Here is a 20,364-nt window from a genome sequence, read left to right as displayed (position 1 = left end):
ATAATGATCTCAACCTTACATTGTTACTGTGAGTATTAAATGAGATAATCCGTGTAAAGCAGCGGTCCCCAACCTTTTTGGCACCAGGGATCAGTTTCGTGGAAGACAGTTTTTCCACAGACTGGGGTGGGGTGTGGCTTTGGGATGCTTCAAGCACATTACATTTATTGTGCACTTTATTTCTATTATTATTACACTGTACTATATAATGAAATAATTATACAACTCACCATAATGCTGACTGGAGGTGGAGCTCAGGCAGTAATGGGAGCGATGGGGAGAGGCTGTAAATACAGATAAAGATTTGCTCCCTCACCCGCCGCTCACCTCCTGCTGTGCAGTCTGGCTCCTAACAGGCCACAGACCAGCGCTGGTCTGTGGCCCGGGAGTTGGGGACCCCTGGTGTAAAGCATGAAGCACAATGTCTCACACATAGAAGTTCTCCATCTACATTAACCTCAGCCATGAGATGGAGAGAGAGCCCCTCAATGGAGACGGGGTCAGAGAGGGTGCAGCGTCCAGCTTTTGGAGTCAAAATTTCATGCCTTGGAATATTAACTCAGATATTTACTAACTGTAAGTTTGAACAAGTTATTTAGTCTTTCTAAGCTTTAGTTTTTTAAAATATTCATCAGGATAATTATATCTGCCTTAAAATGGAATCTTGTAAGCACCAAATAAGAGGTATGTAATGTGCTTAACACAAGTGCTCAGTTAAAAAGGTCATTATCATTTTGGTGTTGCTAAAATCAAAACTCCCCTTCCTTGTCTTTTTATCCCTTACTTCTTTTGCATGAAGAGTCCACAAAGAGGCTGGTTTACATAACAAGTATTTGCAAGTTCAAAGACAGGTAAGCAGAAAAACCTAACTACACATATTTAAGGGCTGGACATACCTTTGAAAGGCTGACATCTCAGTGCAAGCAGTGTATGACCTCCTGGAGGACCCCATAGCTAATGAGCCAAAGTTTAGCTACTTTTGGTACTTGCCTGTGGGGCTGGCAAGTGTGAGTTAATCTCCTCATTTAGCATTTGTCCCGTGTTTGTGGGGCATGTCCTGTGAAATAGGCAGGGGAATGGAGGTAATTAACAAAGTAAATATAATGTCTGCCCCCATGTTGCTGGCTGAGAAAGTGCTTCATTTATGTTCAGAAGAGTCTGTCTCAAAGTTAAATATAAAGGTCACAAAATATTCCCTGAGGGTCAGTATGGCTTGTGATTTAAGGGCGTGATCTCTGGAGGGAAACTACGTGAGTTCGAATCTTGGCTTTGCTTTTTACTCCTGGTGTTAGACACGTTATCTTACCTGTTTATGCCATGGTTCCTCTTCTATAAAATGGGAGTCATAGTAGAACTTGCATCATTGGATTGATTGTTGTGAGGATTAAATGAGCTAATATATATAAATGGCTTAGTCAGGACAATAAATGTTAGTCATGCTTACCATGATAAGTATTGTTTTATTACAAAGTGGTGTGATTTGTGAATAAAATAGACATGTCCTCAGATTAGAGGGCAAGTGTTGGCAAACTATGCATGCAGGTCATATCCAGCTCTCCACCTATTTTTATAAATAAAGCTTTATTGGAACACAGCTTCGCTTATTCATTTACTTATTGTCTATGGCTGCTTTCATGCTACATTGGTAGTTGAGTAGTTGCGATGGAGATCTTATGGCTACAAAGCCCCAAATATTTTCTATCTGGCTCTTTATGAAAAAAGTTTGCTGACTCCTAGATAGAAAACTACTACTAACATATTTTTCTTGGAAGGAAAAGTTGGCATAGAAAACATTTATTCTGGGGAAATATATTTATAGCGTTTGCACTCCGTCAAGTGACATATTATACACCGCAAACAAGTGTAACGCAGAAGACCTCGGAAGGTACTGCTTTGTGCTCTCCCTGCCCCCATCAGTTCTGCTTAAGGAAGCAACGTGCATGAGGATGATGCTACTAACCTACTTTCAGCAGAATAAATGTCCTGTTATTTTCCAGTAATGTTAATGGATTTGCACCCTTCCAGCCTCTCTTTTCAATGGGCTTCCATTATCGATAGTCATATATGCTTATACAGAGCTGGCTGGGGTGCAGCCTGTGGTTTGGGAAAAACAATTCCCTCTATACGAACCCAGGTGAACTGTAAAGGGAATTCAACTCTCACCACTGGCTTTTCTCAGACCTGATAGAATCAGGCATTGGCTATCATATTTGTAAATGACTGAACTTTACTTGGTAAGAGGAACAAAAGCTGCTTCTTAAAAAGACAAGTATTTTCTGTTTCTGTTTCTTTTTATTTTTTTTAAAAAAAAAACAGAATATATCTACAAATAATAAATGCTAGAAAGGATCTGGAGAAAAAGAAACCCCCTACACTGCTGGTGGGAATGTAAATCAGTGCAGCCACTATGGAGAACAGTATGGAGGTTCCTTAAAAAACTAAAAATAGCACTACCATATGATCCAGCAATCCTACTCTGAGGCATATATCCAGAGAAAACTCTAATTCAAAAAGATACATGCACCCCAATATTCATAGCAGCACTATTTACAATAGCCAAGACATGGAAGCAACCTAAATGTCCATTGACAGATGAATGGATAAAGAAGATGTGGTACATATATATAATGGAATATTACTAAGCCACCAAAAAGAATGAAATAATTTCTTTTGCAGCAACATGGATGGACCTAGAGAGTATCATTCTAAGTGAAGTAAGTCAGACGAGAAAGACAAATATCATATAATATCGCTTATATGTGGAATCTAAGAAAGTGATACAAACGTACTTATTTACAAATCAGAAATAGACTCACAGACATAAAAAACAAACTTATGGTTACCGAAGGGGGCAATGGAGGAGGGAGGAGTAAATTAGGAGTTTGGGATTAAAATATACAGACTACTATATATAAAATTGATAACCAACAAGGACCTACTGTATAGCACAGGGAACTATACTCAATAACTTGTAATAACCTATAATGGAAAAGAAGCTAAAAAAGAATATATATAAATGTATATATATAACTCAATCACTCTGCTGTATACCTGAAACTAATACAACATTGTAAATCAACTATATTTCAATAAAAGTTAAACAAACTAACAAACAAAATTTCTGTTGGGGAACAGAAATTATTAACAAATGTTTCATGTTCAAAAGGATGTTGATCTCAGAAGAGATAATGTGGTTAATTCTGTGAAAAAATCCAAAATAAAAACTTTTAGTTATAAAATAAAATACATAAAACAGAATATGGAAAATTTAAAAATTTTCCTAAGGTCAAGAAAGGTTATTCCCTCCAATGAAATAGTGTTGGGTAGTGCCATGCTTCTGGCTTTATCTTGTACCCACGTCCACTCAAGCTTTTCAGTTCGGGACTGAAACCAGCTGGAGCAAGACATGGAAGATGAATCCCCAATGCTGAGATTAGCAAATGAACTGGATGTTAGAGATACATATAAATTATGAGAAACATCGTGGATTATTTTCTGAATTAGATCAGGAAACCTATTTACATGTATATATGACAAACACAATACAGGATATCCAACCTTGCAAATTTAATAATAAGATTGAAAACAAGTAACCATTACACTTCTCCTTAATTCATCTGCACATACATCTTTTGATTACCACTCAGGTGGGGAAAATGATTTGGGTTTTTGTCAAGAATAAAGACTAAAAAGGATGACTTATCATTTTTTTAAAAAATGAAAGCTCTAACGTGGAACAAGTAATTTAATCCTAGGAAATTTTATGCACACACAAAGGCAGCTGCTGATATTTGGTAAAGTTAATGATTTTGGTAATGAAAAACTTCACAAGTTTATGAATGAACAGGAAACGAAGATCTGAGATTCACCAACATACCCTGACTGAGGAATACCTCGGCATCACTAGTATGAGATAAATCAGACAACCAACCCGAGACAGCAAAATGCACGGCTTTCCCCTCTTTAGGAAACTGTATTTTGCCACACAGCCTTACAATTCTAATTTTTGCAAGTGAGAAGTTATACACAGAAAGCAGTGGAAGGAACTGCAAGGCCCCAGGAAGTGAAAATCACCTCTTTCTAAAATAATTTTCACCTAGAAATAACCCAGTATGTACCATATTCTTTCTTCAATCTTCAATTAACAACAAAGAGGTAGTGGAAGTTTCAACGAAGAAACATGCATATTTCAGATATTAATATATTCTGTTGTGCATAGAATATTCCATTTTATCCTGCATAAAATGCTGAAGTCTAGTCTTGTTTCACCTTTAACTATTTTTACGATTTGCTCTCTGTCATTACTATAGTAATGAGAAACAGAAAACGGTGCACGCTCTGGAGCTCTATTTGGGTACACATTTTGGCTCTGCCATTTCCCATCTGTGTGACCTTGAGCAAATGACTTAATGTTTCTGTGCCTCCATTTCTGCATCTGAAGTAGAAACAATCATAGCGCCTAATACCATAGAGTGTAAATGTGAGTGAAGTGCCTAGAATGTGTGCCTTGCACACAGCAAGTGTTTAATAGCTCTTTGCTTTGTTATATTTTTTTCCTGACATGTGTCATTTGCCAACTATTGTGAGTTGAACTGTGTCCCCCAAAAAGATATGCTTAAATTCTAACCACCAGAAGCAACCTGTGAATGTAACTTATTTGGAAATAGGGTCTTTGCAGATATAATCAAGTTAAGATGAGGTCATACTGGATTAGGGTGGACCCTAAAGCCAGTGACAGATGTCTTTATAAGAGAAAGGAGAGGAAGATTTAGACACAGAGACACAGAGGAGTGACACAGGGAAAAAGGCCAAGTGAAGACAGGGCAGAAATTGCAGTGATGAAACTACAAACCAAAGAAGACCAAAGATTGCCAGGAGCCACCAGAAGCTAAGAAGAAGCAAGGAAGCATTATTCCCCTAGAGTCTTTGGAGGGATCATGGCCCTGCTGACACTTAGATTTTGAAATTCTAGCCTCCAGACCTGTGAGAGAATAAATTTTTATTGTTTTAAGCCATCCAGTTTTTGGTACTTTGTTATGGCAGCCCCAGAAAATGAATATAGCAGGTAACCTCGATGAAAAAGTGGGACTTCCCTGGTGGTCCAGTGGTTAAGAATCCACCTTCCAATGCAGAGGACGCAGGTTGGATCCCTGGTTGGGGAACTAAGATCCCACATGCCTCGGGGCAACTGTGCCCGCACACTGCAACTACTGAGCCCCCGCGCTCTGGAGCCCACACACCACAACATAGACAGCCTGTGCACCACAACCAGAGAGCCTGCGTGCCTCAGTGAAAGATCTCGCATGCCGCAACTAAGACCTGACACAGCCAAATAAATAAAATAAATAAATTTTTAAAAAAAACCCATAACTCCTCAAGGAAAACCTTGAACAATTAAAAAACAAAAAGTGCGGATTTCTAGGAAAGAATGAGGTGAAATCCCAGCACCCAGAAGAGAGCTCACAGGTGGTTCATTGGGTGTTCTTTGAATTTAGTTATTTCATGGAGTCACCGATTTTTTAACCTTGCTTAAAGGGGAATAGGTTTGGGCCAGCAGACAGCTCTCCTAAGTGACTGTGACCACATCACACAACTTTATCTAGAGCTGTGCTGTTGATACAGAAGCCACTTGTCACAAAGAGTTATCTAAATTTAAATTCATCAACATGAACTAAAATTAGAAATTCAGCTTCTCAGTTGTATGAGCCATATTTAAAGTGCTCTATAGCCACATGGGGTAGTGGCTACCATACTGTATTGTGAAGATATAGAACATTTCCATCATTGCATAAAGTTCCATTAGACAGCATTAGGTGATATTTGTATTGTAATAGGATTTATTCAGCAGGCAAGTCAAACAAGCAGACAGTTCATGTAGAAAAAAGAAAGTGTCATATTCTTGTAATACGGGGAAGCAACTCCATTTTTTAAGGAAAAAAGAAAAAGTGAATATGGAATAATTGACACTTGGACAGCTGCTCACAGGAAGTCTCACTTGTTGAATGGCCTATTGTTTTCTTCTTAAGGTCACCTACACCACTGCTTTTCTGTAATTTGGACAAAGGATATTGTATTCGATTTTTATAGACTGAAAATTAGTACCACAGAAAACTAGCCTATATCCGATGCCAGGCATCACTATGGAAAATATGGCTTACTTTACCTGCATCTGGTTGAGATACACCTTGTATAGAATCGGTTAATTTTTTGGTCCCTTAATACTGTGAAGGAGGTAAATGCTACAATGTGACAAATAAGATCAAGAAATCTGTGAGCTACAATCTCTCTCTCCTCCTCTTCAGATCTAATCATATAGATGAATAAATTGCTATAAAAAATACCAAAAATAAAAACAATGACTGAATCATTTTTTAAAATCTGATGTACTCTGTGTTCAGGTAGCAAGAAATTTAATTCCAGTCCAACCAGTCTCCTGTGATTTTTTTTCCCCTTTCATCTAAGATATTTTTAATGCTCAGAGGTGTTATAATAGAAAAGCATGTATTTTTGCCTGGTTTATACCCATCATCCTTACTATTACAACAAGACAAAAGCATTAAAGTAAAATTAATCATGTCAAAAGACTTTAGCAAAAACAAGTGAGACCATGCGTAAAGCATCGCTTTGTCTAGTGTGAAGTCACGCTCTGATTAAAAACATATAATGAAAGTGAAAGTGATACATCATTGCCTTAGCAGTAGGATTTCCTGAAAGTGCTTTGCGGTTCTCAACATAAAAATGTGATAAGATTTTCGTCTTTGAAACTCACAATGATTATTGTTGTAGCTAAATAACTGGAATTCAATCTTAAAATTTTTTCTTTAAAGAAATGAAGACTTAATGACCAAATAAGCCATGTCAGTAGGATTAATAATTAGCACACACTGTAAGGAGCAGTAGTTTGCCTTGACATCCAGACACAGAGATAAGAAAGCATCTGCTCAACACCCCTCTTTTACAAAACCATCTTTAGTGCCAGCGAAATACCGACAGGCCCTTCAGGTATCTTCTATGAAGCATAACTGTTTGCTTCAGCGAAAGCAATATCATTAATAAATACTAAGGTATGGTCATAGTATGATCATTCCCCAATAATGGAGTCATATATTTTTTTTTTTCCCTGCGTTACGCGGGCCTCTCACCGCCGTGGCCTCTCCCGCTGCGGAGCACAGGCTCCGGACGCGCAGGCTCAGCGGCCATGGCTCACGGGCCAGCCGCTCCGCGGCATGTGGATCCTCCTGGACCGGGGCACGAACCACCGCCCCCTGCATCGGCAGGCGGACTCCCAACCACTGCGCCACCAGGGAAGCCCAATGGAGTCATTTTTCATATGATACACAAAACCAAAAATTCTAACTGGCCAGATAGGCACAAAATATAGATTTAGTTCCTTGACGCCACCATAGAGTCATGTTGTGGGTCTAAAAAGGAACAGTTTGCTTATCTGCACTCTGCCTTAATTACTCCCTTATTTTGATGGAGTTATTTGCGTATAATAATCACTGCCCTAGGTTTTCATTTTTTTGTTGTTGTACTTTTGAAAGTCATTTCAATTCCTTTTTTATCATCTCTCTCAATGATAAAAACCATTCTGTTCTATGGTAATTATGTGTATCTATATGATTTATATCTATATATGTTTTTGTATAACTATATTATAGATGCATACTAGCTGATATATAATGAACAGTAGAACTAGTAAAAATTACATAAACTAGGACATATTTAAACTATTTGAGAGGAGTCCAAATTAGGGAAATTTCCTCTCAAATGCATTATAGTAATATTTGGAGTGTACTTTAAAACTTTTCCTTTAACGCAGAGGCATCTAATCTTCTGTGAATAAAGATCAGTCCCAACAATAAAGTCACATTGATGCAGGAAGAGATAGAAAGATGCATGGAGGAGCAGCTATGACTTCTGACTGATAACTGCTCATAGGAGGAGTGAGAATACTTTTCATAAAGAGTGAACCAAATATTTGTTGAACGTAAGGGTGCACTGTTGTAATCATTAGGGCTATTGAAGAAATATTTTGATTATCCTTCTGAGAGCTTGGGAGGGTTGCATTTCTCCACCTACTTTGAAGTTAGGTGTGGCCATGTGATTTGTTTTTGCCAATAGAATATGTTAATTCAGGCCAGAAGCTTAAAGAGTCAGTGTGAAATTTTTCTCTGCTCTGCCTTGGCAACTGGAATAAGGCAAATAGTGGAATTTCCACCAATCTGAGTACCAGAGGAGGAGAAATGGAATAGAGACCTAGGTAACTTACCATAGACATGTGACATGAAAAGAAATAAATCTTTACTTATATAAGCCACTAAGATTTGGGGATTGTTGTTATGACTGCCTAACCTAGCCTAGCCTCTAAAAGATATAGGCATTGGTTCTAAGAGGGCCCAGTGGCTGATGACAAGGAAACAGATGCTGGAAGGTGGAAAGATGGAAATGCATGTTATGGTATGGAAAACCACTAGGTAAAAACTGTTGTTTGCTTTTACTTGGATGGTTAATCAGTTATTTAATAAACTTCCACCTCCAAGGGAAGAGGTTGGAAAACAGAATGTTGATAGTGTGTATTGGTTGCTGTTGGCTGTGCTTGGCAAGATCTGCAAAGAAGAGATGATCTCACAAAAAGCATCGGCCTATTTGTAAGTAGGAGAGAAAGAAATAGTCTCAAAATCTAGGAGCGTGCAGCATTGGAAGAAGCAATGTTTTTCAGTCTCACCTGGGAAAAGATGAAATTGAAAAGAATTTTGAGCAAAAAAGGTAAATTAAAACTCAGCTTCTGAGGGCTGAGATGAATTGGAAGATTGGGATTGACATATTCACACTATTAATGTTATGTATAAAATAGATAACTAATGAGAACTTACTGTATTGCACAGGGAACTCTAGTCAGTGCTTTGTGGTGACCTAAATGGGAAGGGAATCCAAAAAAGAGGGGATATATGTATACGTATAGCTGATTCACTTTGCTGTACAGTAGAAACTAACACAACATTGTAAAGCAACTATACACCAATAAAAATTAAAAAAAACAACTCAGCTTCTGTCCATCAACAGAGGAATGGATAAAGAAGATGTGGTACATATATACAATGGAATATTACTCAGCCATCAAAAAGAACAAAATAATGCCATTTGCAGCAACATGGATGGACTTAGAGATTGTCATACTGAGTGAAGTAAGTCAGACAGAGAAAGACAAATAACATATGATATTGCTTATAGTGGAATCTAAAAAAGGGGTACAAATGAACTTACCCACAAAACAGAAACAGAGTTATAGATGTAGAAAACAAACTTATGGTTACCAGAGGGAAAGGGTGGGGAGGGACAAATTGGGAGGTTGGGATTGACATATACACACTACTATATATAAAATAGATAACTAATAAGCACCTACTGTACAGCACAGGGAACTCTACTCAGTACTCTCATGACCTATATGGGAAAATAATCTAAAGAAAGAGTGGATATATGTATATGTATAACTGATTCACTTTGCTGTTCACCTGAAACTAACACAACATTGTAAATCAACTATACTCCAATAAAAATTTTAAAAAAACCCTCAGCTTACTGACAAAGAAAATTAAAACTACGGCTTTTGGAGTTCAGAGTTTTTGAGCACATGTCACCAGTTCTCCTTACTTGGCCCTCCAATAAACCTTTCTCTGCTCCTAACTCCAAAAAAAAAAAAAAAAGAAAAAGTATTGCTTTCACAGTAATTTTACCACCTTAGAGTATCGTAGAAGAAAGTGTCAATGAAAGGAGAGACACCCAGTAAACTCTTCTAACTCAGAGAAAAGAGTAAAAAGGGAGCTTTCCCAGCTGAGCCAGGTAGATAGACAAATATATAGAGAGTACTAGGGAGGGAGAGAAAAGAGAGAGAGAAAGAAGAGAAAAATGGCTATAAGAAAACAAAGGAAAAAGCAATATAAGAAGTATATCAGAAAAGTGCATATGGTCACTGGCCATGGAGTAGATGGAAATATAAATTTAAGAAGACAGCTAAGTTTTTCAGAGGATGAACTACCAAAAGATTCACCAGTCTGGACTACAAGAGCCTGTGACAATTAGAGACTTAAAATAACCATTGTCCCCTAAATGTCTTAGACATGAAATGTACTTAGAAAACTCTTCCACTCCTAGGAAGTGTACAATCCTCAGGTTCACTTCAGATAAGGAAGATAATGAAAAAAGAAGAATCTTCCAAACAGTGGATCCATGGCCATGGAGAACAAAGGCTGATGAGTACAATTAGAGAGGACTCTCATCAAGGAACACAACTTTGGATAGGCACCCTTCCAAATGCCTATTTGGTGGGATTGCTAAATTGCTATGCTCTTTCTAAATTAAAGAGTTTGCTGTGTTCATACTGTCCCTAATCTATCACTGTGCATTTTGTGTTAGGGAGCCAGATAATTCGTCTCTTTATTTGGTTTCCAGATCAAGAGGACTCTCAAATGAACCCTGTGACTGAGCAGAAATGACAAATGTCATTTTTAATTGCCAGTGCAAGATGCTTGCAGCTCATTTTTCCCCCTGCTGTGCTGATGGTAGAAATGCCTGTTAAGGTAGAGCCTCATATGCCTGGATCCCTGAATGACTCAGACGTCCTCTGCCAACCTGTGCTGGCATTTAGCATGAGTTAGAACTAAGTTTTTTGTTGGTTTAAGATTTTGGAGTTGTTTGTTACCACAGCATAATCTAGCCCATCCCAACTGATACATGTAGTTTCATGCTAGAAATAGAAATTTCATCCTGAGTCAAAAGTGTGTCTTCTTCAGATGGCCAAGAGGCACATGAAAAGATGCTCAATATTGCTAATTATTAGAGAAATGCAAATAAAAACTACAATGAGGTACCACCTCACACTGGTCAGGATGGCCATCATTAAATGTCTACAAATAATAAATACTGAAGAGGGTGTGGAGAAAAGGGAACGCTCCTACACTGTTGGTAGGAATGTAGGTTGTTGCAGCCACTATGGAAAACAGTACAGAGATTCCTAAAAAAGTGAAAATGGAGTTGCCATATGATCCAGCAATCCCACTCCTGGGCATATACCCAGAAAAAATCTATAATTAAAAAATATACATGCACCCCTATGTTCATAGCAGCACTATTTACAATAGCCAAGATATGGAAACAACCTAAATGTCCATCAACAGATGAATGAATAAAGAAGATGTGGTATATATACACAATGGAATACTACTCAGCCATAAAAAGAATGAAATAATGCTATTTGCAGCAACATAGATAGACCTAGAGATTATCATACTAAGTGAAGTAAGTCAGAAAGAGAAAGACAAATACCATATGATATCACTTACATGTGAAATCTAAAATACAACACAAATGAACATATTTATAAAACTGAAACAGACTCACAGACATAGAGAACAGACTTGTGGTTGCCAAAAAGGAAGTGGGTGAGGAGGGAAGGATTGGGAGTGTGGGATTAGCAGGTGTGAACTATTACACATAGAATGGATAAACAACAAGGTCCTACTGTATAGCCCAGGGAACTATATTCAATATCCTGTAAGAAACCATAATGGAAAACAATATGAAAAATAATATATATTACTGAGTCACTTTGCTGTACAGCAGAATTTAACACATCAGTGTAAGTCAACTATACTTTAATAAAATTTAAAAATATAGGGCTTCCTTGGTGGCGCAGTGGTTGAGCATCCACCTGCCGATGCAGGGGACCCGTGTTCGTGCCCTGGTCTGGGAAGATCCCACGTGCCGCGGAGCGGCTGGGCCCATGAGCCATGGCCGCTGATCCTGTGCGTCCGGAGCCTGTGCTCCGCAATGGAAGAGGCCACAACATTAAGAGGCCTGCATACCGAAAAAAAAAATATATATATATATACATATATATGTAATTAGATTAAAATATAAAATGTATAACTGTTACAAAAAGAAAAAAAAAGTGTGTCTCCCTTCTCAAACCTTTGATGATAAGAGAAGACAAGATTCACTTCTTTTTGGTTATAAAACAATACAAAATGGAGTCAGATAGAATAAAAATGTATCAATGGGCTTCCCTGGTGGCACAGTGGTTAAGAATCCGCCTGCCAATGCAGGGGACACGGGTTTGAGCCCTGGGCCAGGAAGATCCCACATGCCGCGTACCAATTAAACCCGTGCACCACAACTACTGAGCCTGCACTCTAGAGCCCGAGCCACAACTAATGAGCCCACATGCCACAACTACTGAAGCCCCCACGCCTAGAGCCTGTGCTCCACAACAAGAGAAGCTGCTGCAGAGAGAAGCCTGCGTACCGCAACGAAGAGTAGCCCCCGCTCGTCACAACTAGAGAAAAGCCCACATGCAGCAACGAAGACCCAACATAGCCAAAAATAAAATAAATTAAATAAATAAATTTTAAAAAATGTATAAGGGAACAACTATATTACAGATGCTGAGCACAGAACTTTATTGTATTATTTTATTTAATTTTCACAATGAATCTAAGAGGTGAGTATAATTATATTCACAGTGCAGATGAGAAGGATCAGAAAGGAAGCAGCATGACCAAAGGCTCACGGTCAACAATGGGGGTGTATTTCCATTTAGATCTGTCTGTCCTGAGAGATGTTGCTCTGTGTGTGTGTGTGTGTGTGTATGTGTAGTTTCTTTTTTTTTTTTTTTTTTTTGTGGTACGCGGGCCTCTCACTGTTGTGGCCTCTCCCGTTGCGGAGCACAGGCTCCGGATGCACAGGCTCAGCGGCCATGGCTCACGGGCCCAGCTGCTCCGCGGTATGTGGGATCTTCCCGGACCGGGGCACGAACCCGTGTCCCCTGCATTGGCAGGCGGATTCTCAACCACTGCGCCACCAGGGAAGCCCGTAGTTTCATTTTTGACACTGCTTCTGAGACAGATTTAAAATGTCAAGAAATCTTCATTGAATTATGGCTTGTCAGGAATCTTATATGCAAATTTCATCACTTACACGTCTTAATTTGCAGTTTAGTTCATAAACCAATATTATATTCTTGACCTCTAGGAGTAGGATACTTATTCAGTTAACCTGTACTAGTTCTACTCTCTGAACATGGAACTAATCCAAGTGCATTGGATCCATTTAGATTTTCATGGGTGCAATGGGTCGGCACAGATTAAATCCCATTCATCTGCTTGGAGTCTTGACTAACAGCACTTGTTGGTGAGACAGACTGGTGTGGTACGTGAGGAGGCAGCACTGTTTGAGAGAAACAGAGAGACCAGTGTTCCATTCCTCATCCTGCCACTAAATCATCATGGGACTCTGGGTACGACACCTCTGCTCTTTCAGTCATTTAAAGTAAAAACCAAAATTGTGAATGTGCCATTAGAAATGCGTCCATGGACTGGTTTCTGCTAATGTCTTTAGCCATACATCACTTCTTTCTCCCCCTCACTGTTTGAGTTCAGCCATGCACCTTCTTCCTACAGGGTCTTAGGACTTACTTTTAACTAACCTGAAGCAATCGTCTCTCATATCTTTACCTGAGCATCTGGCTACCTCTGTCTCATCCTTCAGTTCTCAGCTCAAGTGTCACTTCTTTGGTGATATCGTCCATGACTCCTACACTAGATCTGGTCTCTCCATTACATGACTTTATATATTTTATACCCTTCCTTCAGAGATCTATCACATTTGGCTATTACATATTGCTATCTGGAATTATTTACTAATGCTGATTCCCCCACAAAACTCTAAGCTTGGTGAACACATGATGCTATTTGCTTTGACTCAGCATTGTTTTTTCTGTATCTAGGACAATGCCTGCTACCTAGAAGGTATCACTTATATTTGTTAAATGAATGAAATTAACGTGTAAAATGAGAGGGTTGGGTAAGAAGATTATTTAATCTTTCAGTGCTCACATTCAACGGTTTGCTGGACTTTGCCTGCAATTTGCCTAGGATTGACACAGAGCAAATCCAAGCAACCCGTATCACTCATAACCTCCTTCACGCCAGATTCAGTAGCAAATACCACAGCTGGTGTGTAAAGAAGGCATCAGAATTATTGGTACCCATGCTGTTCTCTGGAGAAAAAGCAATTGCCATATTCAAGGGAGGTATATATAAACCAGAAATAAAGTCAACTGGTTTTTCTAGTCACCCAACTTACTTGAAATACAGTATATGGAGTGACCACCACACATATTTTTTTTAAAAAATCTATGAAAAATCCACTAATGCACTGGTGCATGAATACACAGCAGCAAATAATTCAAAATATATAGCAATGTGCAGCCATGGATACCAAATTAGAATTGAGCTCATTGAAGGTAAAATTAGATGCTAACATATTTTAAAAGTCCAAACACAATTCTCTCTCCTTCTTCTTTGTCCAATGTCCTGGAAACAATTACTCCATGAACTGAAATTCAAAGTTCCAAGCTAAGAGAGAAGAACTGCCATGCTATTTTTTAAAACCTTTAGATCACTGTGTTTTCACTAACACCAAAAATAAAAACGAGAGGGCTATGTCTACTCTCAATTCGTAATTCTTGAACCTATGTTAGGAATTCCTCGAAACGGTCCCATACAATAGGGCTCTTGGTTAACTCTCCAGCCCCACAACATACCTCCCCAACCTCAGGCTCTCCTATAGATACACAAATTCATTTTAGTTTCTAGAAGGTACCAAGTCTCTCTTGCTTTCTGGCACTCCCAGTACTGGACCCTTTTATTAAAATACTTTATCACCCACCTCTTTGCATCAATAATTCCTACCCGTTTTTTCCAGCTTTACAGAAGGTCACTTTTAGGAAAGCCTCCCTAACCTCCCATGTCTAGATGAAAGGCCGTTTTTGTGCTCCCATAGCAGCCCACCTTCCCCTGGGCACTTCCCCAGCACACTCTTACTGTAATTGCTTCCTCTGGTTCTTGGAAGGAGAGATGATCACATTCTACTTTACCACCCAGCACAGAGTGGGTATGCAATAATTGCTTGCTACATAAAGGAATAAGGTCTGTAGTTAAGTCTAAATCCTTCCCAGGCATTTTGAGTCATTCTGGAAGCACATAGTTGTTTTCTGAGGTTCTCCTGCAACGAGAAGTACACTATCTATAGACCCTACCTACCTGTCTAGAAATTAAATTAAATTAAACAATTTGTGGGTTTTGGTTCTTGGTAATAAAGATCATATGAATAGAGGAAACCTGCAGGTATAAAACCCTCAATTAAGCTTACTTTTTATTTCTTTCAAAACAAATTATAAGAAATGATTGTTTTCGACTAACTTGCCTTTCCTCTCAATATATCCTCAAAGAACAGAAATGAACCGAAATCAAGAAACAGAGGACCAAGAAAAAAGTCCGATCAAAACTGTCAATGTGCAGGTTTATTATTCCCTGATTAACCAGCAATTAAACCATTCTCCATTGCTCAAATATCGGATAAACATCAAATCTATATTTATCTTCTGGAACTGAAGTTCATTGTCTTAGATAAGATGTGTTTGCTCAGTAGTCTTTCTTCAACATTTATGGAAAGTATATTCTTTTTTAAAAAATGAAGAGTCCACCAGCCTCTGATCTCTGTTACTCTCCTAAAAGAAATCGATGACGCCCAGCCCCAGGACCGTTCCTGCGTGGTGGATAGGATCAAGTTCACGGTCCTCCATGAACCAGAGAAGACAACCCAGGAAACCTCTGCACAATGCTTTCTTTTATTTTCTACGAATGAAAAAATACAAGTCCTCAAATCCTTGCACTACCAAGCAAAGAACAGAATTGTAAATTGAAAGGAAGAGGAAAAAAGGCATTTCCCCCTCCCTCTAATGGAGGGAACTGCAAGTGGCCAAAAGAAGGAACACACCTTTCTAACCTAGCTCTTCTAGTTTTTATTCTAACCTTATTAAAGGGAACTACTCAGCAGCACATGGAGAGATCAATCTATATTTTGAAATCCTTTTTCCTGGTGTTGCTCACAGAAAACAATAAGAAGCATCTAATAAGTAGACTCTCTTACCTGAAATGTAGGAAAAAGGAAGTCAATTTCCGGGAAACACTTTACCGACCAGTAAAGAACGTGGTCAGTGGGGAACCCAAATAGAATAGACGGCCCCTCTGTACTGTCTCCTGGGAAGGAAGGTAAGCTGCTTCCACACGAGGACTTCATAAAAACTTTGATGTGTTAGTCATATGCTATGAAACTACATAGTAACCATGGGAACTGTTTTGTTTGATCTTTAAACGAAGGATTTAGGACCTGCAAAGTGCAAGAGGCATGCTTTTTGCATTGGCCATTTTAGTATTCATGTCCCCTGTACTGCTCCCTAATAGGTTAAGAATGAAATGGCAGACTGCGTGCAGGAGTGAGAAATGCAAAAAAAGCAGTACTGTAAAATAAAAATGAACAAAAGTGCATTTCAACTTCCCTTTCATTATTAACAGTCAGGAGAACGACGCCAATACTTAACATTTCACATTTACAAAAGGACCTACCGTCATTTTTACAGGGAATTTCTCAGTGCTTTGCTGATAGAGGCTGGGGAATCTGTTATTATTCTTAATATTAATTCTATAATGTTAAATAAGTGATTTTTTTCCAAAGAGGAGGATAAAAATGAAGGTTGTGTTAGCATGTTATTAAGTCTTTTCAGTGAGAATAATCGTCCCCTTTGCTGTTTGGGTAGACCAAGCCACTGGTTAGCTGACTGTTCAATTTTGTTTTCTTTATGTTAGGTAGAACCACTTTTTCACTTCCACTCACCTCCACTCCATTCAATTTCTTGTTATTTGTGGACCCCTTATATAGTGTTTCTAAAACATAAATAACACAACAGAATAAGAGCTAAAGAAAATTATGACTGACTTTCCTTTTAATTCTTGGTTTTATTACATGTGTAGTGGTGTGGCACCCATAAGTGGGCATCTGTGTTCCTGCCTGTGGATGGCATCCTTCTAAAAGCAGCACGTCTGTGAGACAGGCTGGAAAATATTTGCTCAAGCCAAACGGGTAAAGGATTCTAAGATTCAGAGGCTCTAGCTAATCTCAGGTTTTAGGTTTTTGCTGGTTAGCTTATCTGTTAGTTTTTATGGAGAGAGTCATTCAGTAAATGAGCAGACTCCATGCCAGGAAGTGTCTCCTAGAATTAATTGTCATCCTCAACTCCCTGCCAATTAGCTTGGCAGTGCTTCGGGGTCAAAAAAAAAAAAAAAAAATGACCGTGGGAAGCTCTGCAATTCCTAATGTTTCATTGGATTTGGGGAGAATTTGGATACTTTCTTATTCCAATAAGAAACATTTCTTCATTTATTATTAGATGGGCCAAAGAGTGTGGAAATTGATCAGTTACCTGACTTATTTATTCAGTTTAGCCAAATAAGATGCCTTAATTAAAAAATACAAACCAGCAGCAGAAATCATCCAAATAAACTGTCTATATTTCTCCAATAAACCTAAAAAATATGCTTTCACTTGGGACCATGTAGTCACAGCCCAGCAAGCAATAAACTCTATTTTTTAAAGTACAAGCCAAGTGAAATGAAGAGTACAAGTAGAGTAGACATTTATTTCAAAGCTGTGAGCTGCCTGAGTATAGGAAAAGAGATTCAAGATCTTTGAAAATGTTCCCATTATTTGAACTTTTCTATACATTAATGTCTTTATTTCCTTCAATTTCAAATCTGATGAATGGCGTCAACAGTAACCCATCTATCTTTACTTCTTAGTCTGCAGATGACTACATTCAACATATAAAAACTAGAGAAAATGGTCTCCCTACTGAAGCAGTGGGTCTTTGTGTTGTGTCTGTTACAATGTAATTTGTCTCCCCTCTTCCTGGAGAGCTTGAGTTGACTGAGGCCTCCAAGGTATCAAGGTACATACAGTTCTTGCACTAATATTGGTAACAGTGTTACAACAATAGCAATAGTATCTGCAATTTACTGAGTTCCTGCTATGTGCTAGATGATTTACAAACACAATTTTATTTTAAAAATACTCAAAGGATGTTGTAGAATGAAGAAACCATGACTCAGGACATGTATATGACTTGCTCAAGGCCACAGATGTGGGTTCGAACCCAGGTCTGACTGACTCAAGTTCGTGCTTTCTTACTACATCTTGCTAAGTAAAGAGTTAAATCAGGCAATATGAAAAACTGAAGTAGGGTGACCCTATGTTCCAGTCTATACCCGTTGCCCCAGCATAATTAACAGATCCCCATCTCATGCTCTAAAGTCTCCTAGGTTGAACAATAAATTGCATGATCACTCTGTCTCTGAACAAGGCTTGAAATGAGCCTAAGATGTTTCTTAGGTATTGTTCATAATGCTTTAATTAATCTTTTTGCCTTTAACATAGGGCTTCAAACCACTAGAAAACTGGACCTTGCCTGATGTATCTGGGAGAAGAGATGGATTTGTGAGTGAACACCATTTATCGCTTGGGTGTAATATCTCCCTGCCCCTTGGCCTCTGTTTATCTGTCATCTCTCATCAAGGATCTCTTGTCCTTCCTCTTTCCTCTCTCCTCCTCCCCGTATCCATGTCTACTTCTGTGTAGGCTTTCTCTATTGATCAAGTGTCAGAAAATTGATTCTTTGGTTTTACTTTAGCTTGAGTTTCTGACGAATCTTGAAAATACAGCTTGCTCAACTCATTCAGATGATGTTTAAACCACTATGAATGGTATTTTTGTCAAAAAGAGAATGAAAATCATTTGAAGGCATCATTAACTTATTTTTCTTTCTTCCTTCCTAAACAGGCTTCTACTCTCCATCACTTCGTTACTACAACCAGAGTGTATAGGTGTCCAGGGAGCTTTCTCATTGCAATTCCTGGACGATGCTACTGCAGGTTTCGCTGGGGTAAGCCAGCTCCAAAATGTATTATTTCAAGCACCACCTCACATGTCTGCTCCTCTCCTGCATTTATGGGCAAACTGTTGTCCTGTTTCTGTTATTTTAAAGGGCTTTCAGTAAGAGGAGAGGAAATGACTTTAAAAAAAAATCTGCTAAAATATATAACTGCTTAAAATCTAACTTTCACTTTTGTCGGTTTTAAATGTATGGCTTTGATTTATGGATCAAAATTGCTCATTTATTATTTTATCTATACAGCTCTGGGCAATTTTGACAGTTAAAATTTAGTTTCATTGACCAGGACAGCCACGGTGCCCACAAGGGGACCAGTGCACACAGCCCGCTGCACTCAAGAAACGAAGATTTTTGATTCCATGACCGAGTCAGATTGAGAATCGTAACCCATGTAACAATAAGTTCCAAATCTCAGTGCCCAAGGCAAGAGGTTTGCTGTAAAACACAATCACCCTTTAAGGAGGGGAGGAGAAGAATCTTGGGTGGGAGTTTGCAAGAACAATTTAATGCAGCAGGGAGAGGTCCTGGGTATATCTGTCCATCTGAACAGTGGAGCAATGGAAGGGGATGGTTCTCTAAAGACCCGGGGCCACAGATTAATGGTTAATGAGGAAAGGTGCCTAAAAAGCAAAATGAACATTAGTTACAGAGACAATGAGCTAAACAATCATTTTGACATGAGAAAATTTACTAGTGCTATTAACCAAGCTTTCCCTTTTCCAAGAGCAAAACCATAATGGAAGAATTTCTTTCGGAAGATCTCGGTCTTCCCTCCCCCTCTGTGGCAACACACACAGAAACACCAACTCAAGTGCACTGATTTTAGGCCAGTTTTAATTTAGGCCTCTTCCACTACCAAATGGGCCACTCTGCAATGTTAATTTAGTCTTTTACTTTAAATCCCCTGTGATACATAAACACACCTCCAAAGGGTAACAAATCAATAAAATGTCTAATTTGATTAACCATGTTTTCAAATTCATCAAGATAGCTCTCACCTGAAATAAATAGGTGGGTAAATAAAGAAAGAAAGGCGCTCACTTGTGAGGATTTTCCACGTCTTCTTTTCATCATCATAGTACTGAACCAAATTGCTGGGGAGCCGGTCGGGCCCAGGAGGCAATCCACCAACCAACAACAGCATTTTCTTGTTCGAGCGAATTCTTCACCCAAAACAAAAGAGGAGATGAATAACCACATTATTGTAGAGCCCCTTCAGTGGCAACAAAATCATACCCATCAAAAGAATGTTCCCTGCTTGCAGATTTCTATTTCATTTTTTTCCTGTTTCTTCTCCCATTCATGTCTCAACGATGTTTTTTGAACCAAGCAGAAAAATGATCAGAAGCACGGCATATCCCCATACTCAAGGAATAATAAGCTCCTTTTATGCAATTTGTTAGAGGTTCATTCTAGAACGACCTTTTTCTTATATTATCCCTTTAAATCATCACTCTTTACAGCTGAGTACACATGAAATGCTCTGGAGTTGTACTAAGGTTAAGCATTAAAGTTGC

General features: G+C 38.6%; 1 protein-coding gene across 1 annotated transcript in view; it reads right to left on the bottom strand.

Annotated features, from left to right (window-relative positions):
• KLHL14 (kelch like family member 14) overlaps positions 1-20,364 on the bottom strand; it is a 100,382-nt gene that overhangs the window by 51,813 nt on the left and 28,205 nt on the right. Inside the window, exon 2 of the mRNA XM_059040333.2 lies at positions 19,889-20,010. Coding sequence (XP_058896316.1) covers positions 19,889-20,010 — 122 coding nt within the window. The remainder of the gene's footprint in view (positions 1-19,888; positions 20,011-20,364) is intronic.

This window comes from Kogia breviceps, chromosome 15 (assembly GCF_026419965.1).
Source record: "Kogia breviceps isolate mKogBre1 chromosome 15, mKogBre1 haplotype 1, whole genome shotgun sequence".
In the NCBI taxonomy this organism is placed as follows: Eukaryota; Metazoa; Chordata; class Mammalia; order Artiodactyla; family Physeteridae; genus Kogia; species Kogia breviceps.
The sequence above is the reverse complement of the archived record's forward strand: the minus strand, read 5'-3'. Positions and strand labels throughout refer to the sequence as shown.